This window comes from Halichoerus grypus, chromosome 1, assembly GCF_964656455.1.
Source record: "Halichoerus grypus chromosome 1, mHalGry1.hap1.1, whole genome shotgun sequence".
NCBI classification, from domain to species: Eukaryota; Metazoa; Chordata; class Mammalia; order Carnivora; family Phocidae; genus Halichoerus; species Halichoerus grypus.
This window is the reverse complement of record NC_135712.1, coordinates 161,322,557-161,345,384: the sequence shown is the minus strand read 5'-3', so window position 1 is coordinate 161,345,384 and position 22,828 is coordinate 161,322,557. Positions and strand designations below refer to the sequence as shown.

Sequence of the window (22,828 nt, the reverse complement as noted above, 5' to 3'; positions counted from 1 at the left end):
AAGGTCTTCTAGCCCCAGCTGTCCCTGTGCTTGGCATGTGCTAAGCACTTGTGTCTGTCTCATCAGGTGCTCACCACGGTCCTACGAGGTAGGGCTGAGTACCGTCCCCACTTTACAGATGAGGAAACAGGAAGCGCGCGGCCCCAAGGCTTGCTAAGAGTAGCACAGCTAACGAGGGGCAGGGCCAGGCTTAGAGACCGGGCATGTGGCCTGGAAGCCTGCTCCCCACTAAGGTGATTCTCTCAGGCCTCCCTGAAACTCAGTGACACCCTCCCAGCTGGTAAGAGCACATGGTCGCTGCTGTAAAGAGGAAGTGAGACCAAAAGCCTGCAGCCAAGGCTTGGCATCCAGGATCTCACTGAACTCTTTGGCTGGTCTCTTAACCTGCTCGTGCCTCAGGTTCCTCCTCCCTGGAGGGGCTGCCTGCACCTCATCCAGCATCTCCCAAGTTTCATTAAACCACAGGCCACAAGATGCACTGGGGCCAAAGGTTTCTGTGGTTAAAGAAATTTGGGAACACGCCACCTTTTAAAGGTTCTGGGAAGTCCTGCAGGGAACATCCTTGCTTTCACTTCAACATGGGGCTTCTCCATCTTACTTGACCCGGGGAACCCCTGTCTTGCACAACCTCACGGGCAGGCCTCCGCGGTTGCCATAACCAACTTTGGGATGCTCCAAGGCCTTTCTGGATGGTGTCACCGCGGGGCTGGGCAGCGGGCACGACTGTGGGTGGACATGGCGCTGCGCCAGCACACGGGGTTGTACTCACTAATGTCCTGTCCTTCCCCCCCCGACCCCCGACCAGGTGGAGATGCTAGAACGCAAGTATGGGGGCCGCCTCGTGACCCGCCATGCGGCCCGCACCATCCAGACAGCCTTCCGTCAGTACCAGATGAATAAGAACTTCGAGCGCCTGCGCAGCTCCATGTCGGAGAACCGCATGTCGCGCCGCATTGTGCTGTCCAACATGAGGATGCAGTTCTCCTTCGAGGGCCCGGAGAAGGTGCACAGCTCCTACTTCGAGGGGAAGCAGGTCTCGGTGACTGATGACGGCTCTCAGCTGGGGGCCCTGGTGCCGTCCGAGTGCGGCGACCTTGGCGAGCCACCCACCCTCAAGTCTCCCGCCCCGTCCAGCGACTTCGCAGACGCCATCACGGAGCTGGAGGACGCCTTCTCGCGGCAGGTGAAGTCACTGGCCGAGTCCATCGACGACGCCCTCAACTGCCGCAGCCTGCACGCCGAGGAGGCGCCGGCCCCTGAGGCGGCGCGGGCCCGGGACGCCGAGCCCAAGCCGGCCCTGCACGGCGTGGACCACCACAAGCTGGACGAGATGACAGCCTCGTACAGTGACGTCACCCTGTACATCGACGAGGAGGAGCTGTCACCGCCCCTGCCCCTGTCGCAGGCGGCGCACCGGCAGCCCAGCACGGAGTCGGACCTGCGGCTGCGGGCTGGGGGGGCCGCGCAGGACTACTGGGCGCTGGCTCACAAGGACGACAAGGGGGACACAGACACAAGCTGCCGGAGCACACCGTCGCTGGAGCGGCAGGAGCAGCGGCTGCGGGTGGAGCACCTCCCGCTGCTCACCATTGAGCCGCCCAGCGACAGCTCCGTGGACCTCAGTGACCGCTCGGACCGCGGCTCGCTCAAGAGGCAGAGCGCCTACGAACGCAGCCTGGGCGGGCCGCAGGGCAGCCCCAAGCACGGCCCCCTGGCCGGCCCCCCCAAGAGCCTTCCCCGGGAGGAGCCGGAGCTGCGGCCCCGGCCCCCCCGGCCCCTGGACAGCCACCTGGCCATCAACGGCTCGGCCAACAGGCAGAGCAAGTCGGAGTCCGACTACTCGGATGGGGACAACGACAGCGTCAACAGCACGTCCAACTCCAACGACACCATCAACTGCAGCTCCGAGTCGTCGTCCCGCGACAGCCTGCGGGAGCAGACGCTCAGCAAGCAGACCTACCACAAGGAGACCCGCAACAGCTGGGACTCACCCGCCTTCAGCAACGATGTCATCCGCAAGAGGCACTACCGCATTGGCCTCAATCTCTTCAACAAGTGAGTGCCTGCCAGCCCCGCAGGACCGAGTGGGGCGGGCCTTCCTCCTACGCCCCGGGGCCTTTGCACACACCGAGGGTTTAAAAGAGCATGTGTGAGGGCGTGACGCTGCGCTAACGGGGCCTGTGGCAGCACCTGGCACGGCGCTGCTGTCGTAGAGGAGACTGGAGCCCGGTGAGTGGGGGGCCCGGCCCCTCCCAAGGGCCCTGTCGTGGGGATTGCAGAGGCTCACAGGCTGAGAAGCAGCTGAACGAGGGGTTTCTCTGGGACAAGGCAACACGGGGACAGGAGTTCAGGGCCCTGTCGGTGCCTAGAGCAGCACCCAGCACAGAGTAGCTTCTCAGGAAATGTGAATGTGAAGGCTGACGGCGCTGTGATGGGGGTCCGTGTGTGAGCAAGATCTCCCAGGGCAGGTGCGGGCTCAGCTCGGAGGCACGCGTCGGGGGAAGCAGGACACAGATAAGCCTGGTGCTAACAGATGTCTCAGCAAGGTCCTTTGGGAGACGTGTGAATTGGGTCTGATGAGTGGCCGCTCCCCACCAGGACGTTCTAGAAAGGTGCTGTGGGGGCAGTCCTGAGAGCAGATTTAAGGAGGGAGACGGGTATTTAAAGCAGGCTATTCTTAGCACGGCTGAAAATAGCAAGCGGAAGGGGAGGAGGCCGCATACTCCCTTGGAAGGGACGCTGCCGGGCTCTGGTTATTAAACCTCATATTTCACATCGTTTCCATCCGTGGGGCCTCTGGGATTGGGGGTCATCGGACGTCAGCCTGGCGCTGACTCCTCCAAGGTTGGGGACACAGCCAGACTGCCTGGTGGTGACCGACACACATCCACTGCACTTCCCCCACTCTCTGCTTCCTCTTTGAGATGGAGGGAGACTTGGGGGCACTTTTGAGCCATCCCTGCTACAAATGGGAGTGCTGCGTTATCTCGGGGACTCAGGCTTGTCCCAGAGGAAGGGTATAGGGAACAGGACATTTACATGTGAGCAGCCAGGGGGCTCTGGGTCACTGGTCCTCACTCAGCTGAGAACTATGAGTCTCAAGCACCCGGGTGCTCTCTCCCAAGACTCCCATCAGCCCGTGGTTCATGGCACGTAGGGACAGCCTTACCGCTGCACAAGCTGTGGCCAGAGCAGCACGTGAGCAGGAAGGGCCATATTCTGCTGAGCCCATCCTGAGCTCTGTCCCAGAAGTCTGTTCCCACCTGCTTCTGGGCACAGCCAGCTCCCGAGTCGTCTTAGACCCAGGCCAGGGCCCTCCTGGGCAGGGGGCTGAACTGACCGGGGGGCTCCCTTAGTGCCCAAGCCCACCGCATGCCTGTCAGCTTCCAGGGATGTCCTGATGTGGGGGTCCCAGCCGGTTGACAGGTAGAGGCCAGAAAAAACAGTCCCTCCACCAGCCAGTTGTGGTCTGTGTAGATTCTCTCTAAGCTCTGTTTTTAGTTATGTGCACGGTATAGGAATACATTCCCCGTGGAAAATGAAAGCCTTCCAGTTAGGATAACATTCCCTCTGGCTCTTGTCATTTTGGAGTCTCTCCTCCCAGATCTTTATTCCGTGCATGTGTGTGCTCTTCGGAACTGCAGACAGCCGTGGTTCAGAGCACAGCTCCAGGGCCAGACTGCCCGGGCTCACAGCCTGGCCTTTCGTCTGTACGGTGGGGCTGGGCCCAACAGTGTCCACCTCGCAGGGTGTGAGTTGGAAGGAAGCAGGTATGTGAAGTGCTTGGAGCAGCGCCCGGCATCGAGTAAGTCCTCTCCCAAGTGTTAGCTGCCGCTGTGGCCTTGCTGGTGTTATCTGGGGCCTGGGGTTGTGGGATCATCTCACTGAGATATCACTGCCCGGCTTGCTGTTGGAGATCTCCACCCCCCACCCCCCACCCCCCACCCCCACCCCCCTGCTCCGCCATCAGTGTGCATGGGCCACCTCCTTCCCCCTCCCGCCTGCTGCTGTGTAGTAGTCCCTGGTGTGGCTATCCATATTACTGACATGGCCACTTGCTTCCACTTCTTCATAACTACCAACCATAGATGACAAGGAGTTGGATCTATTCTTTACATACACTCCCAAGAGAGTCTGTAGGGAAGCTAGCTAAAAGCGGAATTAGGTAGGCAAGTTTTTCACTGGCAGCTTACTCTTTAAAAGGGGGCTCTACCCATTTCCTCTCTTCTGCCTGTGGATCTGAGAGGTCCTCTTTCTCCCATATGCTTGGTGACACTCAGTGTTCTCTCCCCACCCCCAATCAAAGGGTAGACATAGTTGTCTCTTGGTCATTTTAGTTTGCATTTCCCAGCTTTTTTTTTTTTTTTTTAAGATTTTATTTATTTGACAGAGAGAGACACAGCGAGAGAAGGAACACAAGCAGGGGGAGCGGGAGAGGGAGAAGCAGGCTTCCCGCCGAGCAGGGAGACCGATGCGGGGCTCGATCCCAGGACCCTGGGACCATGACCTGAGCCGAAGGCAGACACTTAATAACTGAGCCACCCAGGCCCCCCCCTTTTTAAGTAATCTCTACACCCAACATGGGGTGTGTACTCACAACCTTGAAATCAAGAGTCGCATGCTCCTCCAACTGAGCCAGCCAGGCGCCCCCAGTTCATATTCTTTGCTCATTTTTCTCTCAGGTTATTTGTCATGTTGATTTACTAGTGGTTCTTTATTTGTCGGGGATACTGATCCTTTGTAATTATAAACATTTTTTTCTGTCTGTCACTTGTCTTTAAAATTTTTTTCTTTTGAGATCTAATTCACATACTGTAAAATTCACCCTTATAAAGTATACAGTTCAGTGGTTCTCAGATATATATGTCTTTTAACTTTGTGCTCTTTCATCTAACACAAGTTTTTTAATTTTTTGTGTTTTTAAAATTGAGATAATTGCTATCTAACATCAGTTTCAGATGTACAAGGTAATGATTCAATTTTTATGTATATTGCAAAATGATGACAAGAAGTTGTTACCATCCCTCACCACATATAGTTAGAATTTTTTTTTCCTTGTGATGAGAACTTTTAAGATTTACTGTCTTGGCAACTTTCAGATATACAATCCAGTATTATTAAGCACAGTCACCATGCTGTACAGGAAGATTTTAATTAGCTAAATTCGTATTTTCTTGTTTTGTTTCTTTGGCTTTTCATGTTTTTTATTTTAAAAGGGGCTCTGCCGGGGCACCTGGGTGGCTCAGTCCGTTAAGTGGCTGCTTTCGGCTCAGGTCATGATCCTGGGGTCTTGGGATCAGGCCCCACATCCGGCTCCCTGCTCAGCGGAGAGCCTGTTTCTCCCTCTCCATCTGCCTGTCACTCTGCCTACTTGTGCTCTCTCTCTGTCTCTCTCTCTGTCAAATAAATAAATAAAATCTTTAAAAAAAATAAAAAATAAAAAAATAAAAGGGGCTCTGCCCATGGGGACACCTGGGTGGCTCAGTCGGTTAGGTGTCCAACTCTTGATCTCAACTCAGGTCACAATCTCAGGGTCGTGAGTTCAAGCCCTGCATTGGGCTCCACACTGGGCATGGAGCCTACTTAAAAATAATAATAATAAAAATAGTAATAATTAAAAGGGGCCTGCCCCAAATCATCAATACAGTGATAATAATAATAATTAAAAGGGGTTCTGCCCCAAATCATAAATATAGTTTTAAAAATATTTTCTTTAGTGTATTTGCATGCCCTTTAGGACTTAAAGCTGAAATTTGTTTTGGAGAACCACACAAGATGAGGGGTCCAACTTTTCTTTTTTTTTTTTTAAGATTTTACTTATTTATTTGTCAGAGAGCGCACAAGCAGGGGGAGCGGCAGGCAGAGGGAGAAGCAGGCTCCCCGCTGAGCAAGGAGCCCAACACGGGACTCGATCCCAGAACCCTGGGATTTTGACCTGAACTGAAGGCAAACATCCAACAATCTGAGCCACCCAGGCGTACCCCAACTTTTATTATTCTGTAAAGATTAGCCAGTTGTTTCCAAACTATTTACTCAACAGTCTGTCCTTTCTTCGTTGACTTGAAGTTCCATCTAATTCCTACATGAATGGGACCTTTTCATTCATTCAGCAGCTATTTATTGAGCGCCTGCAACACACCAGGCAGTGTTTTAGGGGCCCGGGACAGATCAGGGAACAGAACGAAGATGCTTGCGAAGCTCCACATTAGTCGTTACAGGACCTGTTCGTTCCTCCACGAGCATCAGACTTGGGTTTCACATGTTTTCTTATGAGGGCAAAACCCCCTCTTTTGTTCTTTTTAAAAATCGTCTCGGCTATTTTGGGTGAGTATTCTTCCATGTGAATTTTGGAATCCGCTTAGTAAGACCCATGAGCAACCCCGGCCGACTTTTTGCCAGTGTTGCCTTCAGCTCAGAGATCACTTGGGGGAGCCTGTGTTTTTACAGCATTGCGGTCCAGCCACAGGTGGCTACTGAAGTTAAAGTTCACTGAAACTTAACACGAATCCAGTGCCTCTGGTGCACTAGCCACGGCGCAGGTGCTCACTGGCCACCCGTGGCCGCCGTGCCTGACAGCGCCGATCTAGCACAGTTCGGTCGCCGCAGATTGTGCTCATGGACAGTGCTGGTCTAGAGCACTGAGGGACAGTCAGCAGCAAGTCTGGCTCCACTCGGGGTGTGGGGCAGGTGGGGTGGCTGGCCTCCAGGGGCAGGTGCCAATGGACTCCATGTGAAATTGCCCCCTGCCCACCAGGGAGGCTCCGGGGCTGGGAGAGTGCACGAGGCCTCCTCCTGGCTCAGCCCTCACCACCTCCCTCCCCAGCCTCCCACCCCGGCCCACACCCCTGACTGCCTCCCGGGCCTGCCCGGCCTCCCACCTCCTTCCAGGAGCAGGCTTTCCCGACAGAGAACAGTCAAAGGTAACGGCAGTGGCTGATAGTTCCATGTGCTTAGCCTGTGCCAGACACTGTTCCACAAGCTGTCTTGCTCTAAGTCCCGTTCTCCTGGGGGATAGAGCCTCTTACTAACCCCGTTGTGCAGACAGGTAGACGGAGGTCCCAAGCGGGTCACCTGCCTGAGGTCACACAGCCAGCGGGGTGGGCAGGCTAGAACTCCCACCGCCCCACCGGCTCCAGTGTGGGAACGGCCACTGCGCGTGTAGCCGCATGTACCCCCATCAGCTCACTGGGCCACGGGGGTAAACGGAGAGCTCAGGAGGCCAAGCCACGCCACCCACGGGAGGCCACACGGCCCTGGAGCGGTGGTCCTTGGGCCACCACAGCGGCAGGAGCCTGGGTCAGTACCCCCATAGCCCTGATGGGGTCCCCTCTTCCTGTGCTCCACACACATGCTCAGGGACACGGGCCTCAGTGCGTCAGTCACCTCTTTCATGCCCCTCTCGCTCTGGCAAAAGCCCAGGTGACTGTAGCCCCAGGCAGCCTTGTCCCAGGTGGACCAGGCCAGACTTCTCCCACCTCTGGAAGAGTGTGCTCATCCCCAGAGCTGCCCTCGTCCATGAGTGATTACCTCGTCTCTGAGGGGCATGTAAGGTAGGGCCTCAACAACCACTCGCTGTGATGGTGTGCTAGGACTCTTGGCTTGGGCTGGGAGCTGTTCAGGGGGGCCCCTGGGGTCCCTTCCAGCCCAGCCTCCCTTCCACCTAGGGCCGAGCCCCTGGGGCCTGCCGGGTGCCCCCCTGCCTGTCATTCCTTTCTGCAGGAGGGAGGCGGAGAGCCCTGGTATGAGTCTGGGGTGCTCCGAGATTTCACCCTTCCTGCATCCCTGGGCAGTCAGCTGCTCTCTACCTGCGTGGGAAGCAGGCTCAGAGGCCACAGAGCTGGGCCGGCCTCTGTCAGTGAGCAGCAGAGCTGGGGGTGGGCTCCCGATCTGCTAGCCCCAACTCTGTGCTCCTCACGTGTGAGGTGTTTCTTGTGAGTAATGAAAATACCAATGACAACAGCCAGCCCATATGAACATATCAGGTCCCAGGCACTGTGCGGAACACTTCACGTGCGTCAGCTCACTGAATCCTCACAGTGACCCTGTGACACTTGGCTCTAGGGAGCCAGGGCTCAGAGAGGTCAGGTGCTAGCTCGAGGCCACAGAGCCAGACATGCTGGCTCCAGGGTTCTGGTGAAAGATCAGTTCTCTTTGGAGCACTTTGAGCTACTAAGAAGGAGGCTGGGTTCCCATTCCCCTGGACATAAGCTACCGATCCAGCGCATGGCCCTCACCGCCCTCACAGCCCTGGGGGTCCGTGGTCATGTCCTGGGTCTGGGGTGGCTGGTGCTGAGTCTCTCGGGGAAGAAAACCGTGCCAAGGCAAGCCCTGCAGGGCAGACAGTCATGTTGGAGGGTAATTCCTCCACCTTCTCTCTATAGTAAGGGCAAGCCCCATTCAGCTGGCGCTCCCGGCATCAGGAAGAGCTTTGTAAAAATCAGAGCTGCACGAAATACAGTCTGAAGAGGTGGTGAGCTTGCTGGCCCTGGAACTTTGTGAGCAGATGGAAGGCCGTCACTCCTTTGTAGGACACTGGGGGCATTTGAGCCTGGATTACGGAATTGAAGGGCGCTTCCAGACATGCAGAGATTGTCCAAGTACCAAACTTGCTGAGTCCCTCCTCCCGTGGTCAGCTGAGACCAGTCACAGGGACGGCTCAGCCTCCTGACCGCAGAGGGTCCTCGGGCACCATAGGTAAACAGACCCTGTGTTAGCCTCTGTTAATCAGGGCCTTCTCCATTGCAAGTGACAGGAACCCAGTCAGACTGGTGTAAGCAGAGGCCTTACTGGTTCTGGACCTGAAAAGCTGCTGGGCATCTCCGGGCCGTTTTCCCGAGTCGTCTCCTGCCAGTGCCCCACCAGGGCAGGAGGCCTGCCAGCCGTCCCGGGGTCATGGTCCAGCCTCACAGCAACCCTGGCAGGAAGAGAGCTTCTCCTCTCTCGTCGGCCCCTGCTGGCTCACTCCAAACTGCTCGTGGTGTTCGGCAGGATTCGGGGCTCTGACTGGCCAGGCTGGGAGTGAGGTCAGCCCGTGGGGTCAGGGGGACAGAGTGGGTGGGGTGGGAAATCCGGAGGCCAGCTAGATGCCAGGCAGGGAGGTGTGGACAGCCGCCCACTTGCACGTCTCTTCAGCTGCTCGGGCAACTAGAAACGACAGGAGAAATCCGTTGGCAACTAGAAACGACAGGAGAAGCCCGTTGTTGACATGCAGACCCCTACTGGGACAAGAGCCTGCAAAGCACTCAGCTTGGGACTCCAGCAAGTGGGTGATCCATAAGTGTGGTGCCCAGCCTTGTAACTGCCCTCCTGGAGCCCCACAAGCTCGGCGTCCCCACTGACTGCTGGCGGCCCGGGGACAGGAGATGCACGTGAGAGACGCCACTGGTGCGGGCTGCACGCACTCGCCTATCACAGCCAAGTCTGAATCAGCAGCTGACGTGGAGCAAAGCCGGCCCCGCCTGGCGACCGACAGCAGGACCAAGCTGTGGCCTCTTCCACTCCAGCCTGTCCTGCTGACGCCTTTCAAGGACCCTTTACAGGGGGGCCCAGAACGCAGGGGCAGATCAGGTGTGGATGGTGCAAGTGTCCCCCTTGGCACCTATTGACTCTGGGCCCTTTAGAGAAGCGAGCTGGCTCAGCAGCTGGATAGATTGGCTTTTCAGCAGCAGTGAGGGTGGGGACAGCAGAGTGAAACTTTGGGGGGCTTCTCGGAGCAGAGGAGTGGGTTGAAACTCCCGGCACGCTTTCTGTCGCCTGGCAACCTGGAGCCAAGTTATTTGACCTTCCTGTGCCGTCTTTGCCTTACGAGTCAAATACAGCTTTTGCACTGATCATTCTTTCTAGCGGGGTCCCTCTTCCCGGCTCCCGGTTCAATGCCACCTCCCCAGGGAGGCCTTTCCTGATCATCCCTCCCGCCCCTTCCGGCCGAAGTACACGCCTTCTCCAGGTTCCCATGGCGACGCTTTGGTTTAGTTCTGCTTGTTGTTGACCCTCCTTTTGGAGCCATAGGACCAACAGTATTTTTTGAAGTCTCAGAGGCATTAACTCATTTAACCTTCACAGTACGTCTGCCGTGTGCACTGTTGCTGATCCCGTTATACAGACGGGAAAGCTGAGGCACGAGGAGATTAAGTAACTTGCCCCAGCCTGTAAGTGGAGCCTGGGTATGAGTGCAGGCCTTTGACTCCAGAGAACATGCCCGTGACCCCTGTGCTGTATTTCTATATCCCGGGAGGTTATTTCCCTCCTTTACCATGCTTTTTCAAGGTGTTTTTCAAGGATGGGGACTTTGGACCACAGGCGTGCTAGCACAACCCCTGGCCCAGAACAGGGGCTCAATAGATGTTTGTGGAATGAATAAAGAAGTGAATCCAGGGGCAGAAAGCCTGGATCTTGTCCTGCAGGCGTTGGGAGGCCCTGGAAAGTTTTAAAACAGGGTCCTGGTGACACCGGCGAAGCCATGCCTTCTCCAGGGCTTCTGTTGGGTATGCTCTGTGTGAGCCCGGCCCTCGCTGGACCTAAGGATCGGGAGCTGGATGAGCCCCAGTCTGTGTCCTCTTCTGTGTCTTTAGGGCCTGGGGTTCCAGACAGAAGTCCCGCAGCACCCTCCTAAGGAAGGAAATGTAAGGCCACAGCTGGGGAGGAGACAGAGCCCCACCACTGTGTCTGTGCCTTGGGGTGGAACTAGACGCCCTGTGACCTAGTTTCCTAGCCAGACTCACCCTTCTTAGCCAGTCTGGGTGGGCTCTGGCATGCTGACACAGCCCGGGTTATTCCCCTGTCGCGTCGGCATCCGTCACTGGCTGGCCAGGGGCTGTGCTCATCAAGTCTCCCAGGGACGAGACAGCAGGGGCGTCCTTTCCAGGTGGGCTCCCTGGGTCCCTGGGTCAAGGGAAGGCGCCACCAGGGATCATGGGCCTCCCATAGGGAGTGCCACGCACCCTTCTCTCACAGTGCATTGGCCATAGTGGTCATGGCACTGTGGTGGTGCCACGCACCCTTCTCTCACGGTGCATTGGCCATGTAGTCCCCTAACTGCCACAAGGGTGGGCAGCACTAATGACTCATCTTCTCACATCCCTTCACCCAGCAAGTCACTGTGTGTGCCGCTTAGCAGGATCCAGGGCACGTGCCCCTTCCATCAGCATGGAGCTCTGTGAGGGAGCACGTGGGTCGAGGACCCCTGCCTGGCAGGCCCCCCAAGAGCACACTCGGGCCTCACTGTCCTGTCAAGGTGGGCGGGGCCAGCAAGGGCCTGACAGGCAGGGGACTCACACCATCAGATGTCCAGTGCACTGGCTGAAGAGGATGGTGAAGGCTGGGCCACTCCCCTGCATAAAGCCTTCCAGAGGCTTCCTTTGACAGCCATATTCATCCTGACCCTGGAGCTCCCGGTCTGGCCCGCACCCCCGACCCCAGCTCCTTACCTGCGCCTCCTGCCGCCACATCCCTCCTTTCAGTTGCTCAGCAAGCTCCTGGTCACTGGTCAAGGCCCAGTGAGTTCAGATTCCTCTCTCCTGTGACCTCACTTGGAAACCTGCCAGGTGGAACCAGTCCCTCCCACATCGGGTTCAGACTCGGAGCTGGAGTCATCGGGTTCAAACTTGGGTCCACCAGCAATTATTGTCATCCCTATTCTCAGGCAGTGTTCGAAAACGGCTGCTTCTCCCCACCTCCTGCCTTGTAAGCTGGATGCCTGTGGGAAGCTCCTCGAGGAGCTCGCACTTCGGACTTAGCCTTGCTCTTTATAGAGCATGGTTCCCTCACTGCCCGATTCATAACACTCTAGGGCTTCTCATCGAACTCAGAGGAAGACCAGATTCCCCCTGTGGCCTGCACAGCTCCCCTCCCCCAGGGGCCCCTACTCTCGGCTGCCCTGGCGAATAGCTTTCTGGTCCTGGATCATGCAAAACCCTTTGTCACCTCAGGGCCTTTGCATTCACTGTTGCCTCCACCCAGAAAGCTCCCTAATGACTTAGGTTACTGCCCAGGGTCACCTGCTCAGAGAAAGCCTCTGATTCACCTGCAGGAGCCCCTCCTCTGCCCTCCAGCGATCATTCAGTCCCTTTGTCTTTTAGACCAAGGATTAGAGCCTGCCTTTGTAAGGTGTTCCTGACCAGCCCCGCTCTCTGCTGTCATCCTGAGCAGTACCTAGCAAAAAGTAGACTCTGGGTACTTAATCTGTGAAGAATCTGCATTCCCATGGCCCCTTGTAAGACTCTCCTTCCTGTGCTGCGTTCCACTCTCCTGCTGCGTTCTGCTCCGTATCCTGCAGTCCGAGATGCTCTGTGACGTTGGTGTAGAAACACAGGAGGGGGCCAAGTGGGGCGGGCAGCCAGCCCCCCGGGGAAGCAGGCCGGGCCTGGATCTGGGCCCCCAGGCTGGGTGGCTGACACGGTGCCTGAGTGGGGCGGCCCAGCCCAGCTCTCCAGTCATGGCCACACAGGGGCACAGGCCCAGAAGTGCCAGATGGCCTGATTTTTCAAGAGAAGCCGGAAATCTGGATTCTGGTTTGAGCTCTCCCAATTTCTACATGTTGGCAACTCACTAGAATTCCTTTCGCTAATGTCGTGTAAGCGAAAGAAGAGCCGTCTGTGGGCTTGCCGGGGTGACCTCTGACCTAGAAGTTGAGGAAGAGGGAAGTGGGCACGGACAGGGCCCCTTGGGGCTGGTGTGGAGCAGGGCAGTGAGGGAGCATGAGCAGCCGAGGGGCTGGGGCAGCTCTTGGTTGGCTACCCCAGAGTCCTCGGGGAGGAATGGGGTATGTGGCAGGGCTGGGGGAGCCGTGCCAGGACCCAGCTGGCCAGCAGCCGCTCCCTGCCAAACTCCTGAAGGTGATGTTAGGGTGTGTGGTTATCCTGGGGTAAAAATAGCAAGGTCACCTTGCAGCAGGAGCTCTGCTTTTGCTTGCAGGTAGAAATACAGTATGTGCTGGATGCTGCTGTCAGTCCAGAGCCTCATGGTTTATGGGGACAGGTGGATACCCACTCTCGCTGCCAGGCTGCTAGGGGATAGCAAAACACTGATCTCTACCTGCCAGGGCAAGCGGTGGGGCCCAGCTCCCCTCACCCCCTACACGGGTGCTGGGTACACCGCAAGGGTTCCACGGCTCCTCAGGCCCGTCTGAGGCTCTGGGGTTGTCAGAGGACACCTGCTTTCCAAGGGTCATACATGCGGCCCCCTCACACCACCCTGTGAGGTCAGCCAAGCCCGTACCATGCAACAGACCAGGAAGAGGACAGAGGCCCAAAGGGAGGAAAGGGCCAGCCTGGACCCCTGCCGAGCCCCTGAGGGGGCCTCCCTCCACCACAGCCCGGCCGGGCCCCATGGCTCCCAGCGCAGGTGGACTCACTCAGCCCTGCAGGGCCAGCCCAGCCCTTCCCAGAAACCCCTTTGTCCAGGAAGGGTCAATGCTGCACCTTCACTTCCTCTCCTGTAAATTGGGGCTAGTCCCTTCCATGGTGCTTTACTGCACGCATCGTTCTAGGCACCTGACTGTTAACTCAGGAAGTCCTTACAACAAAGGTAGTAGAGGTTGCTGGCAAGGTCACGCGGCGGTCAGGCTCCTCAACAGCCCAGGTAACAAGAGCGCTGACCCCCAGGAGGAGTGTGAGAAGTTAGTGGGCGTAGGGTGCCTAGACAGTGGTGCTCAGAGTAAGGGCTCAGCGCGTGTTAGAAACTGCGGTCAGTGGGCGGAGGGCAGGCCAGTTTGTGCTGGGCAAGGGGTTCCAGTCTGCCTGGCAGTGAAACACAGGACAGTGACTTCTACACTGAGGGGCGTTTGGGGCAGTGCAGAACACGAGGGGGGTGGGGACAGTCCCTGCTCCGGCTGATGGCCCAGTCCCAGCCTATGCCTAGTGCAGGGTCTGGGCAGTTCTGGGTTCCTCCGGCGGACCAGGACAGGGCACCCGGAGTACCCAGGGAGGAGGGCAAGCCAGGAGGGGTTGGGGCAGCCAGGGCTGAGCCTGTCTCTCGTCCCGCCCCTAGGAAGCCTGAGAAGGGCGTCCAGTACCTCATCGAGCGCGGCTTTGTGCCTGACACGCCAGTGGGGGTAGCCCACTTCCTGCTGCAGCGCAAGGGCCTCAGCAGGCAGATGATCGGCGAGTTCCTGGGCAACCGGCAGAAACAGTTCAACCGAGACGTGCTCGAGTGAGTTCTGGGGCCGGGGGGGGTGGGGGTGTGGACCTGCGCGCTCGCGGTGTCAGGCTCACCCTGCTCGCTGGAACACACACCGAATCCTCCCCTTAGCTCTTTCTTGCTCCTGGACACACACAGACACCCCACATGGTTTTGCACATCACACCCTGCCAGGCATACATGCGTGCTTCCACCCCCGGGCGCTATAGCTCATACGCTGACCCTGCGGGGCCCCCCTGCACGCACCCTTGGCCCCTCCATCCCTCTCCAGCAGGGCCGAGCCACTACAGCACTGGGGGGTTGGAGGTCTGAGCTCAGTCCCCCAGCCTGACTGCCAACTGTCCTGACACACCCTCGGGGGCGGGGGGAGCCCAGAGAGACCCCAGTGCCTCCGTCCCCTGCATCTCTCCTGCCTCTCCTGCCTGGGAGATCTGGGGGTGAGAGTCCAACCATGGCTGGCAGCCACGGCCCTCCCAGCTACTTGCAACTCTGCAGAAAACCCTGTTTCCAGCTCCCTGGGAACTGCTGAGAGTTTTGAGAAGCACTGTCCAGCTTGTACCCCAAGTTTGCCCATTCCTCCTTGAGACTGCCCTAAGTAGAAAGGCCCCCTGCCCTTGGACCCTTGGGTTTACAGAGCAGTTACTGTGTACGGGCCCCGTGTCGTCCTCAAACATGCAAGGGTGGGTGTCGGGTCTCGCTAAGCCCCTCTCACAGAGGAGGAGCCGAAGCCGTGGGACAGGATGGAATAGGGCGGCTCAGGCCCCAGGGGAGCATCTCCAGTGAGGATATTTCTGACCAGGCAGCTACACACCGAGATGTAGGCCAGGAGCAGAAATCAAAGCGGGGTAAAGAGCGAACCATTAGTAACAAGGACAGTACCTTGCATCCGTCCAGCCCTGCCTCATCGGACGGAAGAACAAAGGCAAGGGGGTGGGCAGCGGGCCTTCTGGGGCCAGGCGTGTCCGCCATAGGAGGAGCCTGGCCACATGCGTGCCCGCCATGTCTGCACTGCCCTGGGAGGAGGTGGGCAGCTGCCCCGGCCTCTTATACAGGTGAGGAAACCCGGGCCCAGGGAAGGGCTGGCCCGGGTCCCCCCCACCCCCACACACGCAGACTCACATGCACACGTCTGTACTCATTCAGTCACACGTACACCCAGCACCTGTGCAGACACACGGGTCACAGTGAGCCACGGCGTTCAGCGGCAGCTGAAGCTAACAGCCAGCCGAATGGCGTCTGTGCCCTTCCTCGGCCCGATGTGCCCACCTGGGCTGCATTCTCCCTGCTTGCCGTTTCTGTTCCGGCCCTCAGCGGGAAAAGCCTGCTGCATTGTTCATATGGTTAGCGCCCCTCTCCGCCTTTTAAACCAGCGTCAGGAAGCAGCTCAGGGGAAAGCAGATGAGGTCCTTAGTGAATTGGGCCTAAGACGGTCTTGGGCCAGCCCCCCACCCCCTGCAGCCATTCCTGCGCTCCCCCCAGGCTTCCCCCCTGCCCCCCCCCCAAGCTAGCCTCTGGTCTGTAGGAAATCCGTGCATTGTTCTCCCCCATCAGAAAATAGCAGCAGCCTCAGGAAGTAGCGATCCTCACCCCACCCCCACCCCCGACCCTCCACACCAGGCTCAGATGCTAGTCAGCAAATTACCCTGTGTGGCCCCTGCCCTCCCCCAGCTGCTCTGCAGCAGCCTCCGAGGATGGGGGCGCCACAGTTAATGCCCAAGCCCAGAGCAAGGGCCCTGGCAGTGAGGATTAGGCCCCGCTGTGGCCGAGGCCTCTGCAGTGCCACCAGGGGTGGCCATGGCTTTGTTACAAATAGATACACTGGAAACCACAGCCTGCTGAGTGGGTCCCTGGGGCAGACCCCGCCTTCTCCGTTCAGGGGTCTGGCTCAGAGGACAAGGCATGGCATGCCGGAGGGCGAGGGCAGGGCTGGGATGAGGGGAACCAGACAAAACCTGCTCAGCCATTTCTGCAAGCTCCGCTCCCCTTGGCGGATTGGCAGATGAGGATGGCACAGGTCCTCCAAGGTGCCCCTTGAAAGACACCCAGGCCCCTCCACGTGGGGAGATGGGCTCAGTGCACAGTCACTGCCCGGCCTTAGTGGACAGCCCCGACCTCCTGGGGAGGATGGGCGGGCTGTGCCGGCATCCCTCGCAGACAGCCCGAGAAGACTCCTGCCGTCACGTGCTGTTCCGTGCCCTGGGTCATGTGCACGCTGAGGGCCTGTATCAGGAACGGCCATAGGCCATAGGCTCTGGCCCCTTCGTAGAAAGCTACGCACAGAGATATGGGCACCAACATTTTCCTATAGTCGCAGGGGGTCTGTAGACTCCCCCAGAAGCACAGGGGTCTTTGGGCTGTGATCTGAAGTGTTTAGTGATTGGAGGAAGCCAGGCGGAGGGCCCTTCTGGACAAGAGGCGGCCGGGTCCCCTGGCTCTGGGCAGCTCACGGCCTGCCCTGCATGGGCTCCCTTTGTGCTCTGCCCCCAACAGGAAGGCCAGCAGGGGCTGTGCGGGCAGCAGACCCTCATGGGGCCTTGGTCTCTCGTTTCAGCTGTGTGGTGGATGAGATGGATTTCTCCGCCATGGAATTAGATGAAGCCCTCAGGAAGTTCCAGGCACACATCCGGGTCCAAGGGGAGGCTCAGAAGGTGGAGCGGCTCATCGAGGCATTCAGGTTGGGGTCAGGGCAGGGCATGGGTGGGTGTCGGGAAGAGGAAGGTTCCTGACTCTGAGGCCCATGGCTCAGGGCCGGAATCCCCCTCTCCAGCCCTGTCCCCAGGGCAGGGTCAGGTGGCCCTCAACTTGCCTGGGGAATGAGGCAGTAAGTAGTCCCTTCTGTGTGCCAGGTGCTGTGCTGGTTATCTCTAGAACCAGACTTTTGGACAGTCTGTGCTCCTCCGGGTCCTCATGAGCGTCACTCATTCATGCGTCCGTGTCGTCATTGTCTGCCCATTCACAAAGGGCAGCCCATCTCACACAGTAACTCAGAGCACAAGCTGCAGAACCAGATGACCTGGCTCTAACACCCATTCTATCACTTACTATGTGACTTTGCACGGGTAACTTAACCTCTGTGCCTCACGTCCTTGCCTATAGTGTGGTGATCACAAAAGCACCTACCTGGTGGAAGGACTAAACCACTTTGGGCGTGTGGGCACACTTAGCCCAGTGCCTGGCACAACAGAGAGCCCACAATCAAGGTCAGCTACCCAACCCACAGTCATTCTTCCCAGGACTGTGTGCACAGTGGCTGGGTAAGATCCTCCATGCCCACGCTAGGTGTGGGAGACACGAGTCAGCCACTGACCCAGCCCTCAGGGCTCATCACCAGTGGTGGGACCAAGGTTGGGAATGAGGACACAACAGGAGGACAACTCTGGGGCCCTGGGAGGGGGTTGTTCAGGCACTTCCTTCCAGGAGGGCTTCCTGGAGGTGGCGGCACTAATGGAGAAGACAGGAGTGAAGCCCATGTCGTCTGAGCTCCGATGACTCCTGCCTTAGTCATGGCGCCACATGGTTCCTCTTCTCCAGTTTGCCCCCCTCACCCACCCCCTACCTGAGCCAGGCTCCTCTCATCTCAGGGTCCCAGGTAGCATGTCCAACAACCGCCATCACATCCCTGTTCCAGGCAGGGGAAGAGAGTGGACTCTGCCCTTTAAGGTACATCCTTAAAGATGCCCACATCCCATCTGCTCATACCCCACTGGCCCGAAGTTGGTCACCTTCTGGGCTGCATCCAATTCCAAGGAAGCAGCAGCCTCAGGAAGTAGCGATCCTCACCCCACCCCCTATCGCCAGCTAGAGGACAGATGGCTGAGTTGTAACTAGCGTAAGGAGGAGCAGGTGTTACCCCCATTGACCAGATGTGCAAACCGAGGCTCCGAGGGCAGTGGCCAGCCTCAGCTGTTTAGTGCCGGGGCCCGAGCAGCGGCAGCCGTCCTGAGGGAGGGGCAGACCTGCGTCCTGCCCTAACTGAAGAGGTCCTAACCCTGCTCCCTCTCCCGGCCCCCAGCCAGCGGTACTGCATCTGCAACCCCGGGGTGGTTCGGCAGTTCCGGAACCCAGACACCATTTTCATCCTGGCGTTCGCCATCATCCTGCTCAACACAGACATGTACAGCCCCAACGTCAAACCTGAGCGGAAGATGAAGCTGGAGGACTTCGTCAAGAACCTGCGAGGTGAGCCGGCCTGGGCCCAGGGCTCTGGCGTACAGCCGTCCCTCAGAGCACGTGCCCAGCCAGGCACAGGCAGAGCCGGGGGGCTGGGCTCCCGCACACCCCGTCCTTCCACAAACACGGAGCAAATGACCCTGAGGAGTGCTGACAGCCACGACAGTCAGCGACACGCGCGGTGGGAGCACAGACTGGGTCTCGTGGTGCCACGAACCTCACTTGTAGAGGAAGGACGCACAGGGGTTTGACAGGTAGAGGTGGAGAGGGGGCGCCAGGCCTAAGAAAGTTCGGCCCAGCATGGGAGGGCCCGCTAGGGTCCCCAGAGGCCAGATCGGGGGATGTGAAGGAGCAGTCTGGAGCCCGGGTGCTGGGTACCCCGGGCAGGCGGGGCCGGCCCACCCCATCCCCATCACTGCTTGCCTCCCTCTCCTATGCTCCACGTTCCTTGTGAAACTGACTTGCCTGTGTGTGTGTGTGTGTGTGTGTGTGTGTGTGTGTGTGTGTTTTAGAGGAACTTTCCATCATCGCTATAAACAGGAAGCCCGTATCATTTGACACACTTAGGCAGTCACTATAAAAATGAATTCAGTGGACGAAAGCACCAGAGCTGCTTCTGGCCGGGCCCCAAGGCTGAGGTGCTAAGGTGGGCAGGGGGAAGGGAGGCCTTCCTGGTGTCATTGTGGAGGAAAGGCATTGAAAAGGGGACAGCTGTCTCCCAGGTGGCACCGTGTTAGCTGGATAGCATGTCCTCGTGTACCTGGAGTCTCTGGAAGGAAGAGGAGGGACTATGTCCCTCTCCTGGGGAAACTCCAGCTGCAGCGGGCTGAGGTCCCCTTAGAAAGGGTGTCAGGTGTTCGGTACGTATAGATATATGTGTGTGTAGATATATGCACGCACACACATACATTTTTTTTTAGAGAGGGAGAGGGAGGTAGGGGCAGAGGGAGAGAGAGAATCTTAGCCAGGCTCTGCATCCAGCATGGAATCCGACATGGGGCTCAATCTCATGACCCTGAGATCATGACCTGAGCCAAAATCAAGAGTCAGACACTTAACCAACTGAGCCACCCAGGCACCCCTGAGGGTGTCATGTTTTTAAAAAAGGAAAAAGCTGGTTTAAATCAGGTCCCAAGTTTGTGAGCTTGTTGAGCCATTTAAATGTACTCCTCTTGTCCTTTTTTCCTACAAAGCCCCTGCTCTGTCATCCCCTCTCCTGGGACAGGAGGACCCTCCTGGGGTTTGAACTGTCCTAGCACGCCCCCTGGTGGTGGGCACCCCTGCAACAAGCCGGCTAATGGGATGCCCACCCAGAGCGGGCCAGGCTGCGCCCTGTTCCCAGCTGGGGAGTCAGGGCTTTGTTCAGACCACCCAGATGATGGCCATTCCCTGCACTGAGCACTCAAGGTGTGTGGCCCTCTGCTAGGTCTAAGGGGTGCTGTGGGCCCCAAGGAATTCAGGTCTCAGCTAGAGCTTCTAGGAAGCTAAGGAGTCCAGGAACTTCCTTAATCGCAAGTCAGCACCAGAGCACAAGAGCGCGGCCAGCAGATGCTTTGATGTGCACGCAGGGATGTGTGCTCCTCTATCAACCCTAGACCTCGCTCCTCACAGGGCTGAGCCTGATTCTGGTCTTCACAGAGTCCTGTGTGGCCCCAGGGTGCAGAAAGCAGGCTGTACACGACATGCTGTTGGCGACCCCGGGGGAGTTTAAGGGTCTTTGTGATTTGACTGTGATTTTTTTTTTCTGCCTGGAAACCTCACCCACGTAATTGGGACACCCCCCCCCCCACGGCCCAGTATGGGGAACCACAGGGGGAGCCAGAAATGATTAGCCCAGAGGAAAGAAAGCCAGGGGAAGGATGGGGTTGCTGGGTCAGATACTGCCAGGCAGCCACCCTCATGTCAGTGGCCCTGTGGTTTGTACCACCCTTGCATGTGACCATTCCAGCAGTCTGGGGCAGGGGGGTTGGGCATTATCATCCCACTTCTCAGTGGAGTAAGCTGCTGGTTCTGTCTTCTAACCCTGGGCCGTTCCCACCAAATCCCATCTTTTCCAGCCAGGAACTCGGGAGTGTTCTGTTCCATCTTCCTTGTGTTCCAGAAGGGTAACCGAGGCAGAGAGGGAGGGGATTCGCCCAGGATCACACAGCAGGTGCATGGCAGTTGGGGGAAGGCCTCTAGTCTCCACAAGCCCACCTGGTGCTCTGCACTGGGCAGACATCCAGCTTGTTCTTTATAGAGGAAACCTTCCCCCCCACCCAACATACACTGGACACATTTTCTCTGGAATTGCTCACCCCAGTTCACCCAGTAGGTCCAGCAGCAGGACCACCTCTGGGGGGTTGGAAGATGGGTGGGGGAGGAATAGCTCACCAGCACGGAAGCTGGATGAGCAATGCTTTTATTTTATTGATATTTGTTCTTAAATTCTCTAGATTGATTTTTTGAATGGGTATTATCCTCACATAGTTAAAAAAAAAAACAAAAAAACAGAAAGTAATATAGCCTAGCAATCACGTTCCTTGCTATTTACCCAAAGGAGTTGAGAACATATGTCCGCACAAAATCCTGCACACGGATATTTATAGCAGCTTTATTCATTGTTGCCAAAACTTGAAGCAACCAAGATGTCCTTCAGTAGGTGAACGAATACATAAACTGGCACCTCCAGACAACCGACTATTATTCAGCACTAAAAAGAAATGAGCTATCAAGCCATGAGAAGACCTGGGGGAGCCTTAAATGCATATTACTGAGTGAAAGAAACCAGTTCTGAAAAGGCCACAGCTATATGACATTCCAGAAAAGGCAAAACTATGGAGACATAAAAGATCCGAGGGTGCTGGGGGTTGGAGGGAGGGAGGCACGAGTAGGTGCAGCCCAGGGGAGTTTCAGGGCAGTGACGTTCTCCCGTCTGACTCCACAATGGTGGGTATGTGCCATTAAACATTTATTATCGAATGAACAACACCAAGAGTGAATCCCAGTGTAAACTGTGGACTTTGAGTGAATGATGTGTCAGTGTAGTTTCACTGATTGTAATAAATATACCACTCTGATGGGGGAGGTTGGTAGTGGGATGCGGGGGAGGCAGGTGTTATGGGGAAATCGCTGTGCTTTCCCCTCAATTTTGCTGTGGACTTAACTGCTCTAAAAATCAGTTCTAGGGGCGCCTGGGTGGCTCAGTCAGTTAAGTGTCTGCCTTTGGCTCAGGTCATGATCCCAGGGTCCTGGGATCAAGCCCCGCATCGGGCTCCCTGCTCAGCGGGGAGCCTGCTTCTCCCTCTGCCTGCCACTCCCCCTGCTTGGGCTTGCTCTCTCTCTGACAAATAAATAAAATCTTGTAAAAAACACATACAAAACAAAAAACAGTTCTAAAAAAATAGTCTGTTTAAAAAAAAAAAAGTAGGAAAGGTCTGTGGTGGAGCCCCTCCCACCCCTCCGTGTGCCCAGGTCATTCAGTCCCTGGTATACCGACCAGAGCCCCTCTGCTCGCGCAAGTACTAACGTGCGTGACTGGTTTTACCCTCGTCTGTTTGGCACCTTGCTTTTCTCATTTAACAAATCTAAGAGAATGTTTCCATGTCAGTTCCCTATGGCCTTGCTCATTTTCCTGGCACGTGTGTGGTATTTCATTGCCCTCCTGTGCAGTGATGTATTAATCAGTCTCCTATTAATGGGTAAATGGGTGAATTCGTCTTCTGTTATTTGGAAACCATGCTGCAATGAGTCACCTTTTTGCGTATCCTGTCCCGTGGGATAAATTCCCCCCAAACGCAATCAGTGGCCCAGAGGGGGTTTGAGTTTATAATTGTGACAGGCAAGTGGCCCAGCGCAGGGACGAACCACGCCCCGGTCCCACCAGCAATGTGTGAGAGGCCCCTTCCCAGAGCCTCACCAACAGCACCAGTTACCAAACCCCTGGATTTTCGCCAGCCTGCGGTCTGAGGTGTGGGTTTGCGTTTCTCTCCTGAGTGGGGCTGAGTTTTCCTCACAGCAGTTTTTCAGGGTTTAGCAGAAAGGGTACGTGCCTGTTGTCAGAGCAACCCGGGTTCAAAGCCAGGCCCCCAGCTTCTGTGCACGTGATGTGAATGACAGCTAGCAGCAGGTGCACGGAATTCTCACTTTCTGGGAAACACCAGGGCTGCTCTGGCTTCCCCACAAGATCTCCGGGAAGCCACCGGTGGTGCTCTTGGTGGTCCACTTCAAATAGGACCCTCTGTCTGTGAGCCCCCTGTGAGCCTCCTGCCTTCCGAAGGCCAAGCTGCTCTCAAAGTCCATGGCAGGACCCTCCCTGCCTGCCATGACACTACCCAGCACGTCCTGGCCCCAGGTCAGAGATTCAGTCACATGGCTAGTCAGGGGTGAAGCAAGAACTTGGGTGCAGCCCTGTTAGCAAGCTGATAAGCATAAAGCCCTCGGAGCATGGCTGTGCTGGCCTGGTTCTGGTGGAAGGATTCTGAGACACTTTGTAATGGAGTGAAGATGTTCAGTGGCTGTGGGTTCTGCTGAGGACTGGGGA

At 57.1% G+C, this 22,828-nt stretch overlaps 1 protein-coding gene across 9 annotated transcripts in view; it reads left to right on the top strand.

Annotated features, from left to right (window-relative positions):
* IQSEC1 (IQ motif and Sec7 domain ArfGEF 1) overlaps positions 1 to 22,828 on the top strand; it is a 371,367-nt gene that overhangs the window by 330,188 nt on the left and 18,351 nt on the right. For all 9 annotated transcript variants that reach the window (XM_078074599.1, XM_036099675.2, XM_036099673.2 and 6 more), the window contains 4 exons: positions 806 to 2,055; positions 13,987 to 14,148; positions 16,688 to 16,810; positions 18,149 to 18,315. In XM_078074599.1, coding sequence (XP_077930725.1) covers positions 812 to 2,055; positions 13,987 to 14,148; positions 16,688 to 16,810; positions 18,149 to 18,315 — 1,696 coding nt within the window. In that variant the 5' untranslated portion in view covers positions 806 to 811. The remainder of the gene's footprint in view (positions 1 to 805; positions 2,056 to 13,986; positions 14,149 to 16,687; positions 16,811 to 18,148; positions 18,316 to 22,828) is intronic.